The sequence below is a fragment of the Monodelphis domestica genome, chromosome 2 (assembly GCF_027887165.1).
Source record: "Monodelphis domestica isolate mMonDom1 chromosome 2, mMonDom1.pri, whole genome shotgun sequence".
Taxonomy (NCBI): domain Eukaryota; kingdom Metazoa; phylum Chordata; class Mammalia; order Didelphimorphia; family Didelphidae; genus Monodelphis; species Monodelphis domestica.
The window spans coordinates 361,475,053-361,495,402 of NC_077228.1; the positions used below are offsets into that span (position 1 = coordinate 361,475,053).

The window sequence follows — 20,350 nt, forward strand, 5'->3', positions numbered from 1 at the left end:
TTCCTTTGTTCTTTCCTTCATTCCTTCCTTTCTTCCTTTTTCCTTCCTTCTTTCCTTCATTATTGGGGAGTGCAGTGGTAAGGGAGGGAAGGACTGAGAAATTTAGTGACTTGGCCAGGGTCACAAAGCTAGTTATGTGTCAGAAGAAGAACATAAACCTACCTTTCTCTCACTCTGACTGAGATTGGCCCTCCATTCACTCTACTCTATTAAGTTCCCTAGCTTTCTTTGTGCTAATAATACTCAAGGAATAGTTATAGCACTTAGAAGTGTAAATAACTAGGGGACAAAATGAGTTTCTACCTGAGGACCAGACAATGTCCCCAGAATAATTGTTGTCTTCCTTCTGTTCCAAAGTAGATTGACTGATGAAGAAAAGGAGGTTGGTGAAATACTTGTGTTCTGTTCCCAATGGCTACTGATTTAGTTTTCTAGAACTTCCATGGTATGATCCCCGCTAATAGTGGGAAGAAGCCAATGGGTAGGGGCAAGGTAGAGGTAACTAGGTAGGAAGTAGTGCAGGGAGATTTTTAAGCTCCAAAATAGTATCATTACTACACATTATCTTTTAGTTGGTCCTCATTCAAAGCTTTTCTGCCTTTGTAGGACTTCATAGTAGTTTTCAGTTTATCATCCTCCATAATTATGCCCAAGTGTTAAGATGATAGTGGTAGATAGCATCATATTCTATAAGGAATAATGTATTTATATTTAAGTTAGGACATGTACTTTTAGTGGTTATGTTCTAATAATTGCCAATGAGATCATTGTATCTTTTCTCTACAATGAGTCAGTGATTTTGTAGACAGTGGAACTGGGTTCAAATCCTGTCTGACAATAATTGTGTCATCTAGGGAAAGTCACTTAGTCTCTTTAGCCCTCAGTTTCTTCATCTGTAAAATGAAGGTATTGGACTATATGGCTTCTAATCAGCTCTAAATTTAGGATCTTATAAATAATTACCTGTCACATTGATTATCAGATATAATGGTAGGTGTTATAATGGACAGAGTGCTGGACCTGGAGTCACGAAGACCTGAGTTCAAATACTTTTTCAATCACTTAATACTTGTGAGAATTTGGAATTCCCTAAGTCACAGTTTCCTTATCTGTAAAATGAGGGAGTTGGACTTAATGGCCTCCAAGATTCCCTTCTAGATCTAAATCTATGATCCTATTGCATGTGATAAAAGTAATTTAAAAATAGTTTTATTTTTGTTAAAAAGAAGAAAAAAAATCCGAGTGATGTAGTAAGCATTGAATAAACCCTGGATTCTGATCCTGGGAACCAAAAAGATGTTTATTTAGGAATGTAACAGCTTGGAAATGCCTCGGCAATAAATGCAAGGGATTCTATTCATTAAATAAATTTTATTATTGCAAACAACACTGTGCAAAACCAAAGCAATAGGAAAACAAATAATCTAACCTGTTATGTGTGTGTGAAACGCTGTTATCATTGTGGTTTTGGTCCTCTTGAGTTCTTGTGGTTTTTGCATCTTATGTGCCTGCTTATTGTTCTAGGAGAAAGAGACTTTTAGAGTATTTTTATGTGTGTGCGTATGTGTGAAAAAGTGCAATCATGTTTGAAGGGCAGCTTGTCCCTGTCTGCTTAGCCAATAGGATGTAGCATCTAAATCTACATTTTGATTTATTTTTCTAAGTCTAATCCCTCTTCACATTTCCTGCTGTCAGGTTTCAATAGGTAGCTTTCTTGCACATCCTAAGGGCTTAAGAGAAAAATGAAGAGAGGTGGTTTTGGTTTCTCAGGTTGGAATTGGCTAAATGTGTCTCATATTTGACTTCCTATTTATCACTTTCTGCTAGCAGTCAAATAAGAGGCTCTTGAATGTTACTATACATCTCTTTGTACATGTGTAAACTTACATGTGTAAACTTCACATCTGAAAAATCTTTCCCAGGCTGGTAACTTTTACTCCTAACAGTTGATTTTTTTTAATTTAAAAGATCAGGATGTATATTTCATTGGTATATTACGAATGCCCCCTTGTATTTTCTCACCTGGACACCACTCTAGAGCACGCCCTTGTGACGAGACTATTGCACTATATTGTCAGTCTGTCTACCGCAAGTCTCTCCCCACGCCAATCTATCTTCCACTCAGCTACCAGAACTAAGCTCTAATGGCTCCCTATCACCTCCAGGATCACAAAGGAAGTGTTTGGCATTCCACCTGCTTTATCACTTAGCCCTGCCCTACCTTTCCAGTCTCCTTACACTTTACTCCCAACACATACTCTAATCCAGCAGCACTAGCCTCCTGAAGATTCCACAAAGAAGATACCTCATCTCTTGGCTCCCAGCCTTTTCTCTGGCTGTCCCCCTTGCCTGGAATGCTCCCCCTCCTCCACACCACTTGCTGACTTCCATGGCTTTCTTTAAATCCCAACTAGAATCCCACCGTCTACAGGATTCAATTCCTTCCTTTTGTTCATTATTTCCTATTAATCCTGTATACTGCTTAATCCCATATATTTGTTTGCACACTGTCTCCTCTATTAGATTAAAAGTTCCTTGAGCGAAGGGACCATTTTTTTCTCTCTGTCACCCCAATGCTTAGCACAGTGCCTGCCATACAGTAGTGGTAAATGTTAATATAATAAGCCATTATAGTAACTAAATAAATGTCTATTGCTTGTTTGAAACAGGGAATTCCTGGATGAGAAAACTCCTTTTATCAATGCAGGTTAGCAGTTCTTCTGCAATTTTTAGTATTAGAGAATTATCTAGAGCACTGGGGGGTTAGGTGATTGGACTAGAGTATTAAAGTCAGGATATGTCACAGTATTACAGAGAAGGTTAACTTAGGAAGGTTGGGGTGAGGGCCAGCAGGGGACAAGATGCCAGGTCATGATAGAGGGTCTAAGAAAGAGGAAGATGTGGGCTACTGAAGAAAAACTTGGCTGCCTTCACAATTTTGCTAAGGATGTCTTCTGACTCAGTAGACTAAATTTGTCTATTACTAGGTCACATAGAAGAGGAAGAAAAAAAGTTTATACACGTGTGAACATGCATGTATACCAAAATAGGTATATAGCATACATATACACGATATACACACATACATGAGTGCATGCATGTATTAAAATAGGACCAAGTATCTCCTTATATTCTCTGAAATCTCATTTTTGTCATAGGTAATATATAGCATGGTTGAACTCAGCAGCCACTAATCTTTAATCTTATGACCCTTGCATTTTCTGGACTGATTTTCTTCTATCACTGCTCTATATCTGACTGAAGTTATACTTTGTACAGCTACACATAAATGGCCTTAAGACAACGTCTTTTTCATGTGTGACTCAAAGAATCTGTCTCTTTCCCTTGTAGTTACACGAAAGAAAATGACGATCCCATTTTTTCCTCTTCTGAAAGTGACTCACTGGACACATGATTGTTGTTAGAATATTATGGGAGTGAAAGATGGATCAGTGATTTCATTAGGACGAGGAATTTTATTTGCCCTTCCACTAATGCAAGGATCGATTCTAACCCTATTATGACTTAATGTGATAAATTGTTGGGAGTTGTTTGAAGTGGTTGTTGATTAGTCATTTCAGTTGTGTCCAACTTTTTGTGACCCATTTGGAGTTTTCTTGGCAGAGATACTTGGGTAGTTTGCTATTTCCTTCTCTGGATTATTTTATAATTGAAGAAACTGAGGCAAACATGATTAAATGACTTGCCCAGGTTCATATAGGTAGTAAGTATTTGGGATGAGATTTGTTCTGAGGAAGAGGAGCCTTCCTGGTTCCAAGCCTGGTGGTCTATCCACTCTACCACCCAGCTGACCTCTCTGTATCATTAGTATTTGCTTTATCATCTAGCCCTGTTCTACCTTTCTAGTCTACTTACTCTTTACAGAGAGGTTAAGTGATTTGTGCTGGGTCACCTCTCTGGTAAGTATCTGGGTTGAGATTTGAGACTAGGTCTTCTAGTTCTACCAAGTATAGTTACTCTATCTTGGTTAGTTGGAAAATCTTGAACCCCAGGACTACATTCCCCAGAATTCCATTAGTATTTCCCAGCATCCTTTTCCCTTAATTTATGTTTGCATTTTTATGTTATTGGGATTCCTCCCTCTTTCTCTTCTTTCTCAAGATTTCAGCTTGAGTTAGCTCCTTTTTAACACTAGTTTTTATTTTAATAAAGTTTATAAATATAATACTTGAGTTATTGTATATTAATTTTAATTCTCACAATCTGCTATGCCATGATGTGTCTTAATAGGTTATGTGGCATACTGGATAGAGTTCTGGACTTGGAGTCAGAAGATCTGGGGTCAAATTCCTACCTTGGACACTCAACAGCTGTGTGACCCTGGATCAGTCACTTAAAATCTTAATTTCATCATCTGTAATTTACAGTTGAACTCAGTGGCCTTTAATCTTAAATCCCATCACCCTTCAGTTTGTCATTATTTCAGTTCAGTTCCCCATACATAGTTCTAGTGTTCTTTTGGTAAAAACAGGTATATATTCTAAGTTTATCATTTCTCCTTCTAACTTATGGGTCCATTGTTTTCCATCTTTCTAATTTAATTACTTATGTGTAAATGTGAAATTTATTTTCTCATATTCAAATAGATTTAATATTTTTCAATTCAGAGATAAGAATGCCTAACAAGATAAAAAGTATAATAGAGCACTTTACAAAAATACAGCATTAGCTAAATATCTAGCAATAAAAGATGAGCATTAAGTTGTTTTAATATGCCACTTGGGAGATTGAAGCATTCATTTAGAAAACTGGCTTAATATTTCTTTAGCTAAAAAAGCTGGCTCTTTTCTAGTGAAACCATCAAATAAGGATGAGGTGAAGAAAAGAGAGATTTTAACAAGAATAAAAACAATCAATATATGGATTCAAGTGTTCTCTTGGCTAAGCAATTCTTTACTCCATTTGGAGTCATCATGCTTCTATGTCTCATTAGTTCAGGATTGGTTTTTATTAGAGAATTCACTTTCTGTGTTCATTACTTTCTTCTAACTATATCTCTACAGCTAGTTTTAAGGGTAAGAAGAATAGAGAGTTACCTAATCCTGATGGGATAGAACATGTCAGAAAAGCCCTATGGCCAAAATAATCATCCCATCAGTTTGTTATGGTGTGGACCTTAAAATTCTACCATTAAACAGTCATTCCTTTAAACTTTCCAGCATTCAAGATATATTTATTAAAACTTTAAATACTCCTGGTAGAGGTAGGCCAAATGTGAATTAGGTAAGAGTTTGTTTAGGATAGGAGAAGAGATTGACACTTACCTGTTGTGTGATCTTAGCAAATCACTTTGCCTCAGTTTCTTCTGTAAAATAAAGGTCTTATTTTGGACAAACAAAACTAATTCAACCAAGATTAGAAGGGAAACAACAAAATGGGCAAAATTGTTTATAACAAATTTTTCTGATAAAGGTCTAATTTCTCAAATTTGTAAAGAACCAAGTCAAATTTATAAGAATACAAACCATTCCTCAATTAACAAATGGTCAAAGAGTATGAACAAGTAATTTTCAGATGAAGAAATCAAAACTATCAATAATCATATGAAAAAATGTTCTAAATCACTCTTGATTAGAGAAATTCAAATTTAAACAATGCTGAAGTACCACTTCACACCTATTAGATTGGCCAATATGACAGTAAAGGAAAGTGGGAAATATTGGATGACTTGTGGAAAAATTGGGACACTAATGCATTGTTGGTGGAGTTGTGAACTGATCCAACCATTCTGGCGGGCAATTTGGAACTATGAACAAAGGGCTATAAAATTGTGCATACCTTTTGATCCTGTACTGGATCTGTATTCCAAAGAAATAATAAAAAAGGGGGAAAGTCTTACTCGTGCAAAAATATTTATAGCTGCTTTTTTTGTGGTGGCAAAGAATGAGAAATTGAAAGAATGTCCATCAATTGGGGAATAGCTGAACAAATTGTGGGAAACATTAGTAATGGAATACTACTGTGCTATAAGAAATTATAAGCAAGATGATTCTAGAAAAATCTGGAACTGATGCAGAGCAAAATGGAACTCTGAGAACATACAGGGCAACAACAATATTGGATGATGATTATCTGTGAAAACTTGGCTACTCTCAGCAAAAGGTCTGGGACAATCCTGAAAGACATATGACACAGAATGCTATCCACCTCCAGAGAAATAGTTGGAGCCATCTTTTATATCAGTGTATTTATGGCTTTATTTTGGGATTTTCGTTATGTATTGTATGAGTTTGCTTTTACTACAATGACTAGTATGGAAGGTTATGTATGAGTTTGCTCTTACTACAATGACTAGTATGACAAAAAAATAAAATAAAACAAAAGACTTAGACTTGATAGTTTTTAAGGTTCCTTCTACCTTTGCACATGACTATGTCCATGACTATGTAAAAGAATACCAAAGACAGCTTCTGACTTTAGCTTTGCCTTTGGCTGGCCTTATTTATTACTTACTGTACCCCAAAATATAGCTGCTAGAATGCAGCAGCGGCCACACCCCAGGCAACGGTTTTGACAGGCCGGCTAAACCTTGTGAGGGTAGCCATCAGGTCATCGACCCCTGGTGAACCAGGGCTTTGCTCACCCAGCATGTGAAGACTGTTTCGGCTGAACAGGCGGAAGAAACCAACAAGAAGGTTCAACGGCTGAGATGGCAACGCAGCAAAGCACTGTGGAGTGCTTAGGGCGTGTTGGAGCACAAAGAACAACACGGCCACCCAAAGCAGCTGAGGAAGTCTCCTGATGTAACAACTTTTAGTGCCAATGGACCCAGGCTTCCAATGCCGAGAGAGTGGGACTGTCTCTGTGCACTGACTTTTTCACTTAAATCTTCATGCACAAGTATCTTTGTGCACAAAAACTCACAAAAACAATCGTCATCCTCGGTTACCGAGAGACTACAATAATAATAATAATACCCCAAAATATGAGTCAGAAAGACCTAAGTTTAAATCCAGACTCAGACACTTACTAGCTGTGCATCCTCGGGCAAATTACTTAAGGTCTGTTTGTTTCAGTTAAAAAAAATTAAGATATTTCATTTTCCCAATTAAACATAATAATTTTCAGCCTATATTACCCAAAATTATAAGATCCAAATTTTCTGCGTCTTTGACTTCCCTCTACCCTCTCAGAGATGGAGAGTCATTTGATCTGAGTTATGTATTATCATGTAAAACATACTTCCATATTTGTAATTATTCTAAGAGAATACTTATATGGAACCAAAACCACCAAATAGAAACACAAATAAACTAACGTTAAAAATTGTATGCTTTGATCTGCATTCTGACTTTAATAGTTATTTCACTGGAGGTGGAAATCATTCTTTGTGATAGTTCCTTTGGAATTATCCTGGATCATTGTATTGCTGAGAGTAGCTAAGTCTTCCTCCCTTCTATTATTCTACCTCCCCAACCCCATCTTATTCCCTTACTACTAAATTTTAAGAAATGTTTTTCTTTCATGAACTTTAAAACATACTTTTCCACTTTGGTCACTTGTAATTTTTAAAAAAAAACCTTTTTTCTTCATTTGATTTTTATGCCTCTTTTTCCATTTGGACAATTCTGCTTTGTATTGCTTTCATTTCTTTTTCCCATTTTTCCTCTGTCTCTCTTATTTGATTTATGAATTCTTCCAGATCCTGAGACCAATTCACATATTTCTTTAAAGTTTTTCATGTAGATGCCTTGATTTTTCTGTCACCTTCTGGGTCTGTGCCTTGCTCTTCTTTTGTCTCCATAAATTTTTTTCTATGGGTTTTTTTTTTATTTTGCTAATTTTTTCTAGCCTTTCAAAAAAAAAACCCACCTTATTTTTATCTTAAAGGTGGAATTTGTTCTCAGAGTAAATGGGGAACTCTCTGAAACTTTTTCCCTTTTTTTCCTTCTGTTTTTCCTTGCTGCTACCCTCAGCTCTAGTTCTGGTGTTCTGCAGGTTTCAGTTCTTGCAAGGTGATGTGATGGCCTGTGTGCTGGGTACTCTGAAAGCCACTTTCTGCCTCTGATTCAGTCTCCCCTAGAGATTGCTAATGGCATGCAGGGCCTAGGGCACTGTGAGGTATCTTGTGCTGGGGTTCAGGGCCTCACCTTAGGCCTGGGTAGGGGCTATGCGCTTATACCAACTAGGAGTATTTTGAATTGCCTAGCAATGGGGTTTGGGACCTCACTGCTAGCTTGGCCAGGGATACTGGGCCTCTTCTTGGGCTTTTACCAATAAGGCACTGTGGACTGGCTTGCACTAGGGTTTGGGGTCTCCCTGGAGGCTTGTACAAGGGGTTGGAACCTCAAGAGGTGGATGTAGGGTGCTCTGTTGTAGGCAGTGTCTTAGGGTCTCAAAGGAGAGGTAGGTGTGGGGTTGAATAGAGGGCTTACTCTTTGTTGTGGCTTTGCTGTCAGCTGTGTTGCTCTCTTGCTCCAGTGAACTAGACCTTCTCTGCCCATCTTTCAAGTTGTTTTCTGCAGGAAAGTTGCTTCACTCTCCCCTTGCTGGTTCTGTGTCTCCAGTATTTGTTTTGTAGCGTTATTTATTTTTTGGCTTGTTGAGAAGATTCTCAGAGGAGTGTGAGCTTTCTTTACCTCTACTCTGTCGTCTTGGTTTTGCCTGTTTATGCTAGGCTTCAGTTTCCTCATCTATAAAATGAGCTGGAGAAGGAAATGGCAAACCACTCCAGTAACTTTGCCAAGAAAATTCCACAGACAGTATGGTTCACAGGGTCACAAACTGTTGAATGTGACTGAATAACTGAATAATGTAAACCTCAAATTTCCTTAGACTTATAATTGTTGAAAATTTCACCATTGGGATATTTCATACTTGGAAAATTTCTTACTGATAGTCTATTGGAATGGGAACTCCATTGGCATGGGAGGTTCCTTCTCTTCCCTTCTTAAGATTACTTTAGGACAGAAACCCTTTGCTGAACAATGGAAAGGACTTTGACCTATGCTTAAGCATAGAACAGGAATTTCTTTGAGTCTTGATTGATTTAGAATTGATACAATGGAGATACTTGGAATCAATCTCCACCCTATTCAGTCCTAATAGGATTGAGTAAGGGCTGCAGCCTAGATCAAAATTTAATTATTCCAATCTCTACCATACTCAAGTTAACAGGATTTAGAAAGGGCTGTAGCAAAGGAGTATAGATTTAATCATTTGAAAAATATGACCTTCAAAAGACATGTGCAAAAGCCAGAAACCTCTGGGCGGTCCTGGGTTAAGCGAGAGCCTCCATTGACAGGGAAATTGATGAAGAGTGATTGGTAGATGTGAGGACTGAGGGGAGGCAACTTGGATGGTGTCCTTAAAGATAGGAGGGTCTGGAGACTGAGAGGGGGAGGATTGAGTTTTTGGTCGGTGTGGTTCCTGGGCTCTGAGGAAGCTTGCTCTGAAGGAAGCTGAAGGTGGGGGCCTCTGAGACTGTTTCTCCATTTTGGACACGTGAGTGAAAGGGACTGATCTCTTTTCTTTGCCCCAGCTATCTAAAGGCTTGGGCCTTTTGGCCCAGCCTAAACAGAAGGGGTATTTAAGCCCTATTCCCTTCTCTCCCCTTTCTCTCTCTATATATATCTCTAATTCCTTTCTTGCTCCTATTGTAATTAAACTCCAAAAAAAGGCTGACGGCTGACTTGAGTTTTTCATTTAGGAATTACATAGCTGATTCCTTGGCGACCTTAAATTAATATATATCAGTCTTTTAAAGTGATTCCCTTGTAACAATAACAAATACTCCAAAATATATTCTCTGCTCCATTCAGGTTGCTCATCTAATAGTCATCCCCTTTATTTACCAAGCATATTCCCACCTGCATGTATTTCTTTGAACTGGTCCCCTTTCTGGAATGTCCTAAAATGCTTTCCCCTCTCCTTTCCACCTACATGTTCTTGAAGGCCCTTTTCAAGTCTTACCTCTGTCATGAATTCCATCTTGGACACTATCTTTTTTGTGACCTTTCATAACAATCATTCCCCCTATGTTTCATTTTATACTTGGTTATTTTCTCTATTGTATTGCTCTCAAATAACTTTATGTGTGTAAATCTTGACTTTCTAACTAGATTGTGATCTTCACACTGATACTCAAATTCTTTTGTTCCACCTAGTTGTCATATAGCAAAATCCAGAGCTTCTAGTAGGCACTTAATAAATATTTATTCAATTTATTATGTAGCTGTTTTCAGAAATGATTGCTTTCCTCCTCTTGGCAATGATTTCCATATTTTGAAAATGGGAAGATGAATTTTTAGTTAGTACTTCACGTGAAATGTATGATCAAATCCTTTATAAGAAAATTTGTCAGATTTTTCAGTTGTTGATGATTAAATAGTACATAAAAATGTGAAGGGGGGCAGGTTCTTTTAAGTGAGACAATAAATATACTATGTCAGTCACAGCAGAACTGGGGCTCCTTAACTTTAATTTTAATTTAAATTAGTGGGAAAGTAGAGTTTGATTTTTGAAATTTCAATTTACTAGCACCATTTCAGAATGTATCTTTACTGAATTTGGATTACTAGCATTTCTTGGACATCTCATGAACTAATTTTCAGATGTTATTAACAAACTTTCTGAAAGTCTAGAGAAGCCACTTTCCAAACAATAGCAACATTAACACTTCAGGGATGATAGAAGTATGAGTTTCTAAGGCATTCTGAGTGATAAGAGAGGCTTATTGGAGAAGGTGTGAAATCTTTGGCTATTTCAGTGTAACTGATTGACTCAGTCAAGGCAGTGGCAATTGGCGTGGGAAAGCATACAGTGAAAGGCTATTAATGACTCACTGCTCCATAATTAGTTGTGCAGTGATCCAAATCAAGGGGTAAAATGAACTAGATCATCATTTAGATAGATCTGTGATCCTGAACATTTAAACATGGGCAAAGATCCCAAGAGAATAGGTGGATGACTGTAGCAGATCCTGATCATACTCATAGAAGAGTTAAAAGAAAATCATTCATGATTTATAGATTTTAAGCTCGATGGGACATTCAAGTTCAAAAAGTTCAGATCCTTCAGTTTTACAGATGAGGAAATTCAGGCTCAGAGAAATTAAACGTTTTTCCCAGGATCACAAATCCTAGCTGCCCCATTTTTGTCCAGTATCCAAAGTTAGCTCATCTAAATCCTCCACTTTCTCTAAGAACAGCTCCCTGTCCACTAGACAACACTGCCTTTCTTGTCTCTGGTTCTAACCAAAGTCCAGAAAGGCTAAAGAATTATAGATAGAATAGGATGGTATGTCATGGAAAAGGTGGGGATTAGATTAGATAAAATAGGAATTTTAGAGATTAGAGGGATCTTAAAAATCACCTAGTAAAACTCTCTTAATTCTTAAAGATTAAAGAAACTGAAACTTTAAGTTTAAGTTGTTTGTCTTAAGTAACATAGTTAGAAAGAGGCAGAACTAGGTTTTTGATAAGAAATGCTAATTAAGCAAAAAGAGAATAAAGTGAACTTTAAGCTGATAAATTCACTGAGGTGGAAAGATTGCTTTTCTGCAAACCAAGGAATTTTTATAATTCCATAGACACTTGGCTGAATTTTGGTTTGAGAGGAATAGAAAACCAAAATTAATTTAGGGAGAGAGGATTTGAGAATATAATGAGAAGTTAGTTTAATAGTTGCAGGAGGTTCTCATAGGCTTATATTGAGATAGTTTTAACTAAAAGGGAAAGTCAACCATCTGGTAGCCTTGTATCCTCTAGAGACCAGAAGGCATATGTCTGTTTTCAGTGTATAGAGTTGATAATTATCTCAGTTTTGAATCTACTACTCAGATGAAGATTTTTCTTTAGGGAGAAATTCTCTAGTGACTCTTCTTTAAAGTCTGATGGGTAGCCAGACTATGTGCTTTGGAGATCGGTGATTCCATCCTCCTGAGAACTTCATCCTTGAAAAATCCATAGCCTTAGTAGGTTGTTTTTTAGAGTTTAAAAAAATGCATTCCTCTGGCAACCAACCTTTCAGTAATGTGTCGCTTCAAATTTATTTATGCTGGTTTAGAGATTCCTGGCATGTAGTCTGTCACCTGGTCTGTCCTGAGAGACGTCTTCTCAGCTTGGTAGTATTTGCCAGAGTTTCACTTGTCTATCATAGCCTTCTATCATAGACTTCACTTTCTTAGAGCTCTAATGAGGTATGAGTCAGATTCAATGTAAAGTAGCATAATGTTTCAGTTTCACAATTTGCTTATGTATTAAAGATGCTTCAACTTTGACTCCTTTAGAAAATCATCAGTACACATTGCATATGATTTTGTGCCCCCAAGTTATGTATGAGAAGCAGATAGAGTCTTAGCTGCTATACTTACCTGATATAGTTTTACTGCCTAAAAAGTTGACCTAGTATTTTAGGAAATATTTGAAAGGCTTTAATGCGTTAAGTTCAAAACTGTGGGAAGAAAGTCTTGTTTTGAGATCACAGTTTAAAGCTATTAAGAAAGAAAAGAAATGAGGCCTTAAATGTATTTTCATACCTTATTATAGTGAACACAATGAGAATATTGCCTACTAGGCCTGTGGAACAGAGAATTCCAATCAAGGAAGGAAGGATGATGGTCTCTGCTGTACTGATGCTTTGGTAAGAGAACTCTCTGATCTGGGAGAGGTTCAAAGGGATGGAGGTGGTGTTCCAAAAAGAGGGCTGAAATGAATTCATCCTTCATGAACTTCCGGCAGCTAAAGCTGGAACAGCAACAGAAAAAGTGAATTATTTACTGAATGTTGCAATATATATATAATGTCAATCTTTCACTTTTTAATACTGAATGCTTAAAAAACTAAGTTGAGAGTTATATTCTAACACATGATGGGGGCATGGTAAGGGTAAGTAAGAAACATTTGGAAAACATTTCCTCAACCAAATTTGGATAAAAAAGAAAAATTCATTTAATTAACTGGAAGTTAGTGTCAGATAACATAAATTTCAATTCATATTCCCTTTTTTCTATTGATCTTTTTGTTTACTCAGATTAATTTCTTCTACATTTTAAGGCCAAACTCATTTATTCAAATCGATACTGTGTATTGGTTCCAAGGTAGAAGAGTGGTAAGGACTAGGCAATGGGGGTCAAGTGACTTGCCCAGGGTCACATAGCTAGGAAGTGTCTGAGGCCAGATTTGATATTTCAACACTTTTTTTCCACTTAGGGCAGCCATTGGCTTTGATAACTTTAATCTATTTCTGCTTCATGATGCCAAAACAAAACTAATTTAGGCAATATTTCACCCAAATCTATTGTCAGGCATTTATTGCAAGGACAAAGTATGTGGATATTGATTGACTTCTTGTCCAAACTGACAAGATTTTGGCATTGACTTAATTTAATCACAAAGATGGTGTTTCACAGACAGAAAATACGTGGTTGTTTGAAACCACCCATATGATTTTTTAAAGCTATGAATTTGTTTTAGCATCGCTTTGACTAAGCCACTAAGGGAAAATTGTAGACACAAAATTATAGTTTAAGAGCACTTTTGTTATACATTTTTATAATAATTCAAAGTGAGATATACACCAGCAACCAGAAATATCATTTCTAAAAGCTCTTTATTAACTCTAAGAGTTTAAAATAATCAACCAATAAGCATTTCTTAAGAACCCATTATATGTCAGGCACTTTACTTGGTATTAAATACAGTCTGCTCAGTCAAAGTTATATTATTTGGGAGTGACTTTTGTGTGTGGCATATTATTATATATTCTCAGAAATGACAACTCAAATAAAGATGTATCCAAATTTTCCTAAAGAATTATGTATGGGCATTTTAATTACCTACCATATCATCATTATGTACTCTAGAACCTCAGCTTTCCCCAAATATAGCCTGAAGTTATGTGACTATGACACTTTTTGCTGCTTAGCGTTTCATTAAAAATAAGATATGAGTGTTATGTTTAAGACTTTCAAGTTGAATCTATTTTGTTACTAATTTCTTTCTAACAAAAGTGGAAAAATTTTAAAAGATAAATTCCTCTTTTCCCATATTTCTTTTTGTGTATTATACTTCTCTCATTCCATTCATTCAAATTAATTCACCAAATAGTATTAAATTAATGTGCAAGGCACTGTGTTTGTGTGATACCATGACAAAATGAAGTAGTCCCATCCCTCAGGGACTCTACATTCTCCTGGGGGACACCACAAATCCACAGATAAACAGATTTAAATATTTAAAGAGTTGCAAGAAGGACAGAGAGCTGATAATTAGAGGCAACAAGAAGGCCATTGTCTCAGAGGAGACATTTGAGCTATGTTTTAAAGGAATGATTCTTAAGCTTTTGAGTGTGTCTTGGGCAGCACTAGTCATCTGGAGAAGTCCATGGACCCCTCTTTAGAATGGCACTTTTTAAAAAAAAATCTATAATCAAAGGAAATGCTAAATTTCAGTTGGAGGTTAGTGGAAACAAAAATATAATTTTTCCTCTCCAAAATCATGGACTCTTTAAAATTATTCATAGGACCTTGGGATATAGATCCTAGTTTAAGAACTAGGTTTTAAGGTAGTTAGGAATTTGATGAGGTGAAAATGAGGAAGAAGTGAATTCCAGAGGCCAGAGCAGATTGGTGCAAAGGTACAGATGAGAGAAATGGGGTGCCATATATGGGGTATAGGTAGCAGGATAGTTTGACTGAAAAGAAAAGAGCAGCAAGGAAAGAAATTTGAAAAAGTCTGAAAAGACATTTGGGAGTCAGATTAGAGAAGGTATGCAATGCCCAAACAGAAGAATTTTATTCTAGAAGCAAGAGAGTCATTGAAAGTTTTTTTTCCTCCATGGGCAAGATGTGTCAGATCTATCTTTTATAAATATTAGTTTGGTATAGAATTTGGAAAAAATGGGTTCAAGGTGGGGAGAAAATAAAATAAGATAAACCATTTGGGATGCTACTGAAAAAGCCCATAATCTCTTGAGAGATTAAGTGAAACTAAGTGAACAGAAGGGATCAATATGCAAGAGTGGGACCAACAAGACATGTGCAAGAGGTTTAGAGAGGAGGAAGAATCAAGAATGACATCCAGAGGATGACTGGAAGGATGGTGTTGCCATTGACTAAAAGGAGGAAGTAGAAATGAAGAATGGATTTGGAGAAAAAATACTGGGCATCTTGGTTTAAGATGTTTATGAGGCATCCCAGTGAAGCCTTGATTGTTAGCTCTTCAACCATATCTTCCAATGTTATATCTCTTTGACATAGCCATGAATGTTTGCATTGGAAAATTTGTGGCATTTCTCCACTTGAGGATGCTCAGATTGCATTTAAAGTTGCTTCCATCCTCGACTCTCTAGTTATTTACATTTTTTAAAATCTTGTAACTATTCTTAGGGTTTCATTGGAACCCCTCCCCCCCAATTTCTGTCTGTAGACCCATTCCTTCCTCTACAAACCTTCCATCTCCTTTGCCCTCAGAAATTATGGGGCATGCCTAGAAAGGAAGCTGAGGTGGACCAGAGAATAAAGAGGGAACAAACTATCAATGAAGTATTTTTATATGTGGAATAGACCTTGGAAAAAAAGATGCATTCTTTTAAGTTAATAAAAATTCTATAAAAGATAAATCGTTATCATCTTGCAAGGGGAATTCTTTCTGTTCACTTTGACATCAATTTAAAACCTATGGATGGAAATCACTTGTTAACATTACTGTCCCTCTAGTTTAAAGTGAGAAATAAGAAACAAATACTTTTTTTGAGAGTTCAAAGTGAAAGACTCATTTTCCTTAATACCAGGTTTTGATATTTATTTTAGGGTCTCTCCCACACCCTACATACTCCAAACCTGCTCTTAAACAGCTTCCGATTAAAAAAAAAACTCCCTTAAAGAAGGAAATTTATGCTCATGAGCTTGGTACTTAAGGAAGAAGACTGACAATGTCATCTTAATGTATTCTGATTCACATCAGTCATCTGTATACACTGACATCTTCATACATTAAAAATGCATTTTTTGTGACCAGGCCCAGCAGAACGCGGAATGAATTTAAAAAGTATCTCTCTCTGTCTCTCTCTCTCTGTCTCTGTCTCTCTCTCTCTGTCTCTGTCTCTCTCTCTGTCTCTCTCTCTGTCTCTTTCTATCTCTCTCTCTGTCTCTCACTCTCTGTCTCTCTCTGTCTATTTCTCTCTCTCTGTGTCTCTCACTCTCTGTCTCTCTCTGTCTCTCTCTGTCTCTCTGTCTCTCTCTCTCTCTTTCTGTCTCTCTGTCTCTGTCTCTCTCTCTTAAAGAGAAAAGTGTTAAGAAATTTGAATAGTGAAAAAAAACAATAAAGGACAAAGGGCGATGCAAGACAGAGAATAAATCATAGGAGCAGGCAAACGCTCAATTTATTTGCATCACAGTGACATATTTCACACATTTCTAAATGTTTTAAAAATGACCACTAAGTGAATAATCTCCCTTTTTCCTGTTAGCAGCCAATAGTGATGATAGGATTGTTAATCAATCAAAATAATAGAAATTTAGGAGTTCTATGACCAGAATTGTATATAATATGTAAGATGTAGTTTTCTTGTTTTGTTTTATTTTTGAGCCTTAGTCTTCCTTTTTTGCTCAGCTTGGAAGTTTGGTGGTAGCTCATGGCCTGTCCCTACTGCTCATCATCAGGGGAATTTCAGCCTCCTTTGCTTCCAACCTAGGTTGGGCCACATCCTTGATGCAGCCTAATGGCTCCTCCTTCTTGAGAGCTCATCCTAGACCTCAGAACTCCAATACTCGGGTAATCCTCTAGTCTCAGCCTCCCCAACAACAGAGACTACAGGCATGCACCTCCACTACTGGCATTAAATACAGTCTTGAAAGAGAACTTATTTATAACCTTGGATTACACAATACTTAGTAATCAAATTGTTTCTGATAACTAAAGACACTGACATTTTAATATAATAATAATACATTTATGATGTTCTTTAAGATTTATATTCTTTTACAATGTGGCTAATATGAAAATACACTTTGCATGTCTTCATGTATATAATCATTATTTTATTGCTTGCTTCCTCAAGGAATAGTGGAGGGGCATGATGGAGGGAGAGAAGTTGGAGCTCAAAATAAAAGAAAAATAATTTTAAACATTAGAAAATAGATTTGGAAAATATTTAACAAGATAACTAAAATATATTAAAATAAAATAAACAAATTTACAAAATACTTTCACCAGAATAAAGTTTTGTGGTAGGTAGTGGAATCATTTGTATTTGTACTTTGTAGGTGGGAAAATTGAGGCTTTGTTAGTGATGACAGAACCTGGGAATTGCACAGAGGTATCTTGACTAGCACAACATAGGAAGACTCATCTTCCTCTGTACAAATCTGATCTCAGACATTTAACTACCTGTGTGACCCTGGGCCAGTCGTTTTAATCCTGCTTGCCTCAGTTTCTTCATCTATAAAATGAACTGGAGAAGAAAATGGAAAACCAGTTTGCTATCTTTGCCCCCCCAAAACCTTAAATAGGGTCACAAAGAGTTGAACCCAACTAAAATTGACGACAACAAAAAAACCTCTTAACTCTAATTATAATGTTCTTTCCACTAATGAAATTTTATTTATATGGTATATTAATTTAATATACTGCCACAAACTATCCACAAAGCTGGAAAACATGAGCAAGAGGGCACTGGTTATTAGTGGCAAGCTGACAAATATTTTACAACAATGGGGGAAGGAGAAGCAGAAACGTAAGTAGGCCCCACTTTTAAGTTTAATCTGCATTATTAACACTTTCAATCAACAAAACAATAAATCAACCTTGCTTTGTAACTTGCTGATTCTGGAAGTATAAGTGTTCACCCTGAAAATTAAACAATTGATAGGCACTTGAGGCATGCTAGTTAAGCACAACCCTGATTTTAGTTCTAGGAATCAGATCAGAGTATCTTTCAGAGCTAGAAAGGCAACATTCCAGGTGACAATAGAATTGTTCTCTGCTCTACCCACCTCTGTTGACTACAGGGAGACTAATGAAAGGACAGTTAATCACCTTTGCTCTGAAAATAGATTATTGACCATCAATGGTTAGAAAGGCAAAATACCAAAAAGAGATGTTGGTTGGTTAGCAAAGGGATACCTCCAGAACTATATCAAACTCAGCATTTAATTTTGGTCTTTCCTTAGTACTAACTTATTTATTATTAATGGATCCAAATGAACAGTCAGCTATATAATCAGTCTAGTCTTGTGGGCAGGTAATTACTTGAAATCAACTAAACTTAAAATCTTGGTTTATGCTTTACTTTTAGAAGTAAAAAACCTTAGAAAAGATACTTTTTGATACTAGGGTGACAGAAATATTGATTCTTTAGGAAGAAGATTAGAGACTAGATAGCATTTGCAACTCTGGTTTTTCTCAAGCTGATATATTTATGTAATTTAGCATTGGGAAACTTTACACAAAAGCAATTGTGTAAAACTTCAATTCAATTAGATTAATCAAAAAGTTATTAAATATCTACTACATATGACTACACACTAAGAAAGTGAGGAAAAATGCAATTAAATGCCTTTTAGCACCCTGAAGCTCTATTACCCATTATCCAGTTCCAGATCTTAGTTCCAGGACAGAGAGAGAACTAGTTGGGGTCACAAGGGAGCAGGAACACTACCTGGATAGACCAGGCAGGCCAGTGGCCAGATATCTCCCTAGTTAACATGTTGAAAACATTGAAAGCTTGAAGCTTTCATTAAGTTGTGAAATCTGTAGAAGGGCACAAATGGCAAAAACTCGGGCCAGATACCCTGACCTACACCATTAGAAAGGAACATGTCCTAACCCTAATGTAAAGTTCCAAGTCAAGAAACAGGCTGGAAAAATTAGCTAACAACAACAAATAAGAACCTTCCTATCAAAGCGATGGCAACAGTAAACCTCAAGATATAAACTCAGAGGAAGACAATGATTTGAAAACATCTATAAGCAAGCCTCAAAGAAAAATATAGATTAGACATGAGCCCAACAATAATTCCTAAAAGATCTAGAGATTTGAAAAAGAGTAAAAAATTTAAAAATCAAATAAGAGCAATAAAACAAAAATGGCAAAATGTAATGAGAACAATGTAAGAAAATTATTACATGAGAACTAATAGTTTGGTAAAAGAGGCACAAAGTATTGAAGAAAATAAATCCATAAAAATCAGAATTGGCCAAATAGTAAAAGTGATACAAAAAAATAGAATAGTATCACAGAAGTCAAAAAAAAGAGAGTATATTCAGGAACAGGGGGAAGTCAACAGAGTTAATGACTACAGAGAAGTTGCAAAGGATGTTTAAGAAAGGTTAATGGATTTATAGGTTAATAGATCACTTCTAAACTTGGAAATAACAATTTTAATTTAATGGTAGTCCTTTTCAACACCAAGCATCAATATCTTAGGCAACTATATATACTAATATTTGATCCCTTCTTATTTTTTCAATAATGACTTTTGTTTTTCTATTCATTTTCCCAGATATTTCAGCACACTTCCCAGACCCCTCCACCATTAGCATTCTTTTGTACCAAAGAAAGGAAGTTAAATATAACCCATTAACCTAGAGATCACAACTAACATCTCATCTATGTGATGAAGAAGATTGTTTATCAAAATTTGCAGCATTCAATTCTGTTTTAGTATTTTCTTCATTGTATTTTAATCATCATAAATACTGGCTTCTGGTTTCTGAACTCTTTGAAGCAAAGTACTGATAGTATTTTGAAGCTCAAGTCTGATGAATCTGCTCAGCATCTTAGGTAGCTATGGATCCCTTTCACTGCTTGTGTTCCAGTTCTTCTGACTACAATTTCTGATGGACTTTGGTGAAGTCCTTCTACCAGTAAAAGTTCCTCTTGCTAATAATATATTTATGTAGACATAGCTTCAGACTGAATTTCTTTATTTATCTTAAAAAGAGTGCAATTCAGTTGTGAAGCATGAAATATCCTTAAACACACAATTGGGACATCTGCATAAAAAATTAAGCTGTTTTAAAGCTTTTTAAAGCAATTCAAATGTTAGCAAAAAAGAGGTCGCATAGGACTTTAGTCATTGTTTTTTACTGTGCATTGTAGAGTACATAATTAACACTCTCCAACGTGTCATTAGTATTTAACATAATAGTCAATGAGATAATCAAGTGGAATCCATTTTCCTAAGTACTGAGAATAACATCATTTCAGAGAAATAATGGGGAAAATATCCAAATCAATTAATGGTTATTTGATAATTCCCAGGTAAAAGTTGAACCCTAGCACATTCAAAAGCTACATTGACACAGGTCTGCATTATCTGCAAAAGCTCTCTATGAATGGCGTTCTAGGTAAAAGAGTGAAGGTTCAAACATTTTACTCCTTCCTT

General features: G+C 36.2%; 1 protein-coding gene across 1 annotated transcript in view; it reads right to left on the reverse strand.

The window, feature by feature from the left end:
- MCHR2 (melanin concentrating hormone receptor 2) overlaps window positions 1-20,350 on the reverse strand; it is a 60,135-nt gene that overhangs the window by 22,896 nt on the left and 16,889 nt on the right. The window contains exon 2 of the mRNA XM_001377724.4: window positions 12,500-12,707. Coding sequence (XP_001377761.1) covers window positions 12,500-12,681 — 182 coding nt within the window. The 5' untranslated portion in view covers window positions 12,682-12,707. The remainder of the gene's footprint in view (window positions 1-12,499; window positions 12,708-20,350) is intronic.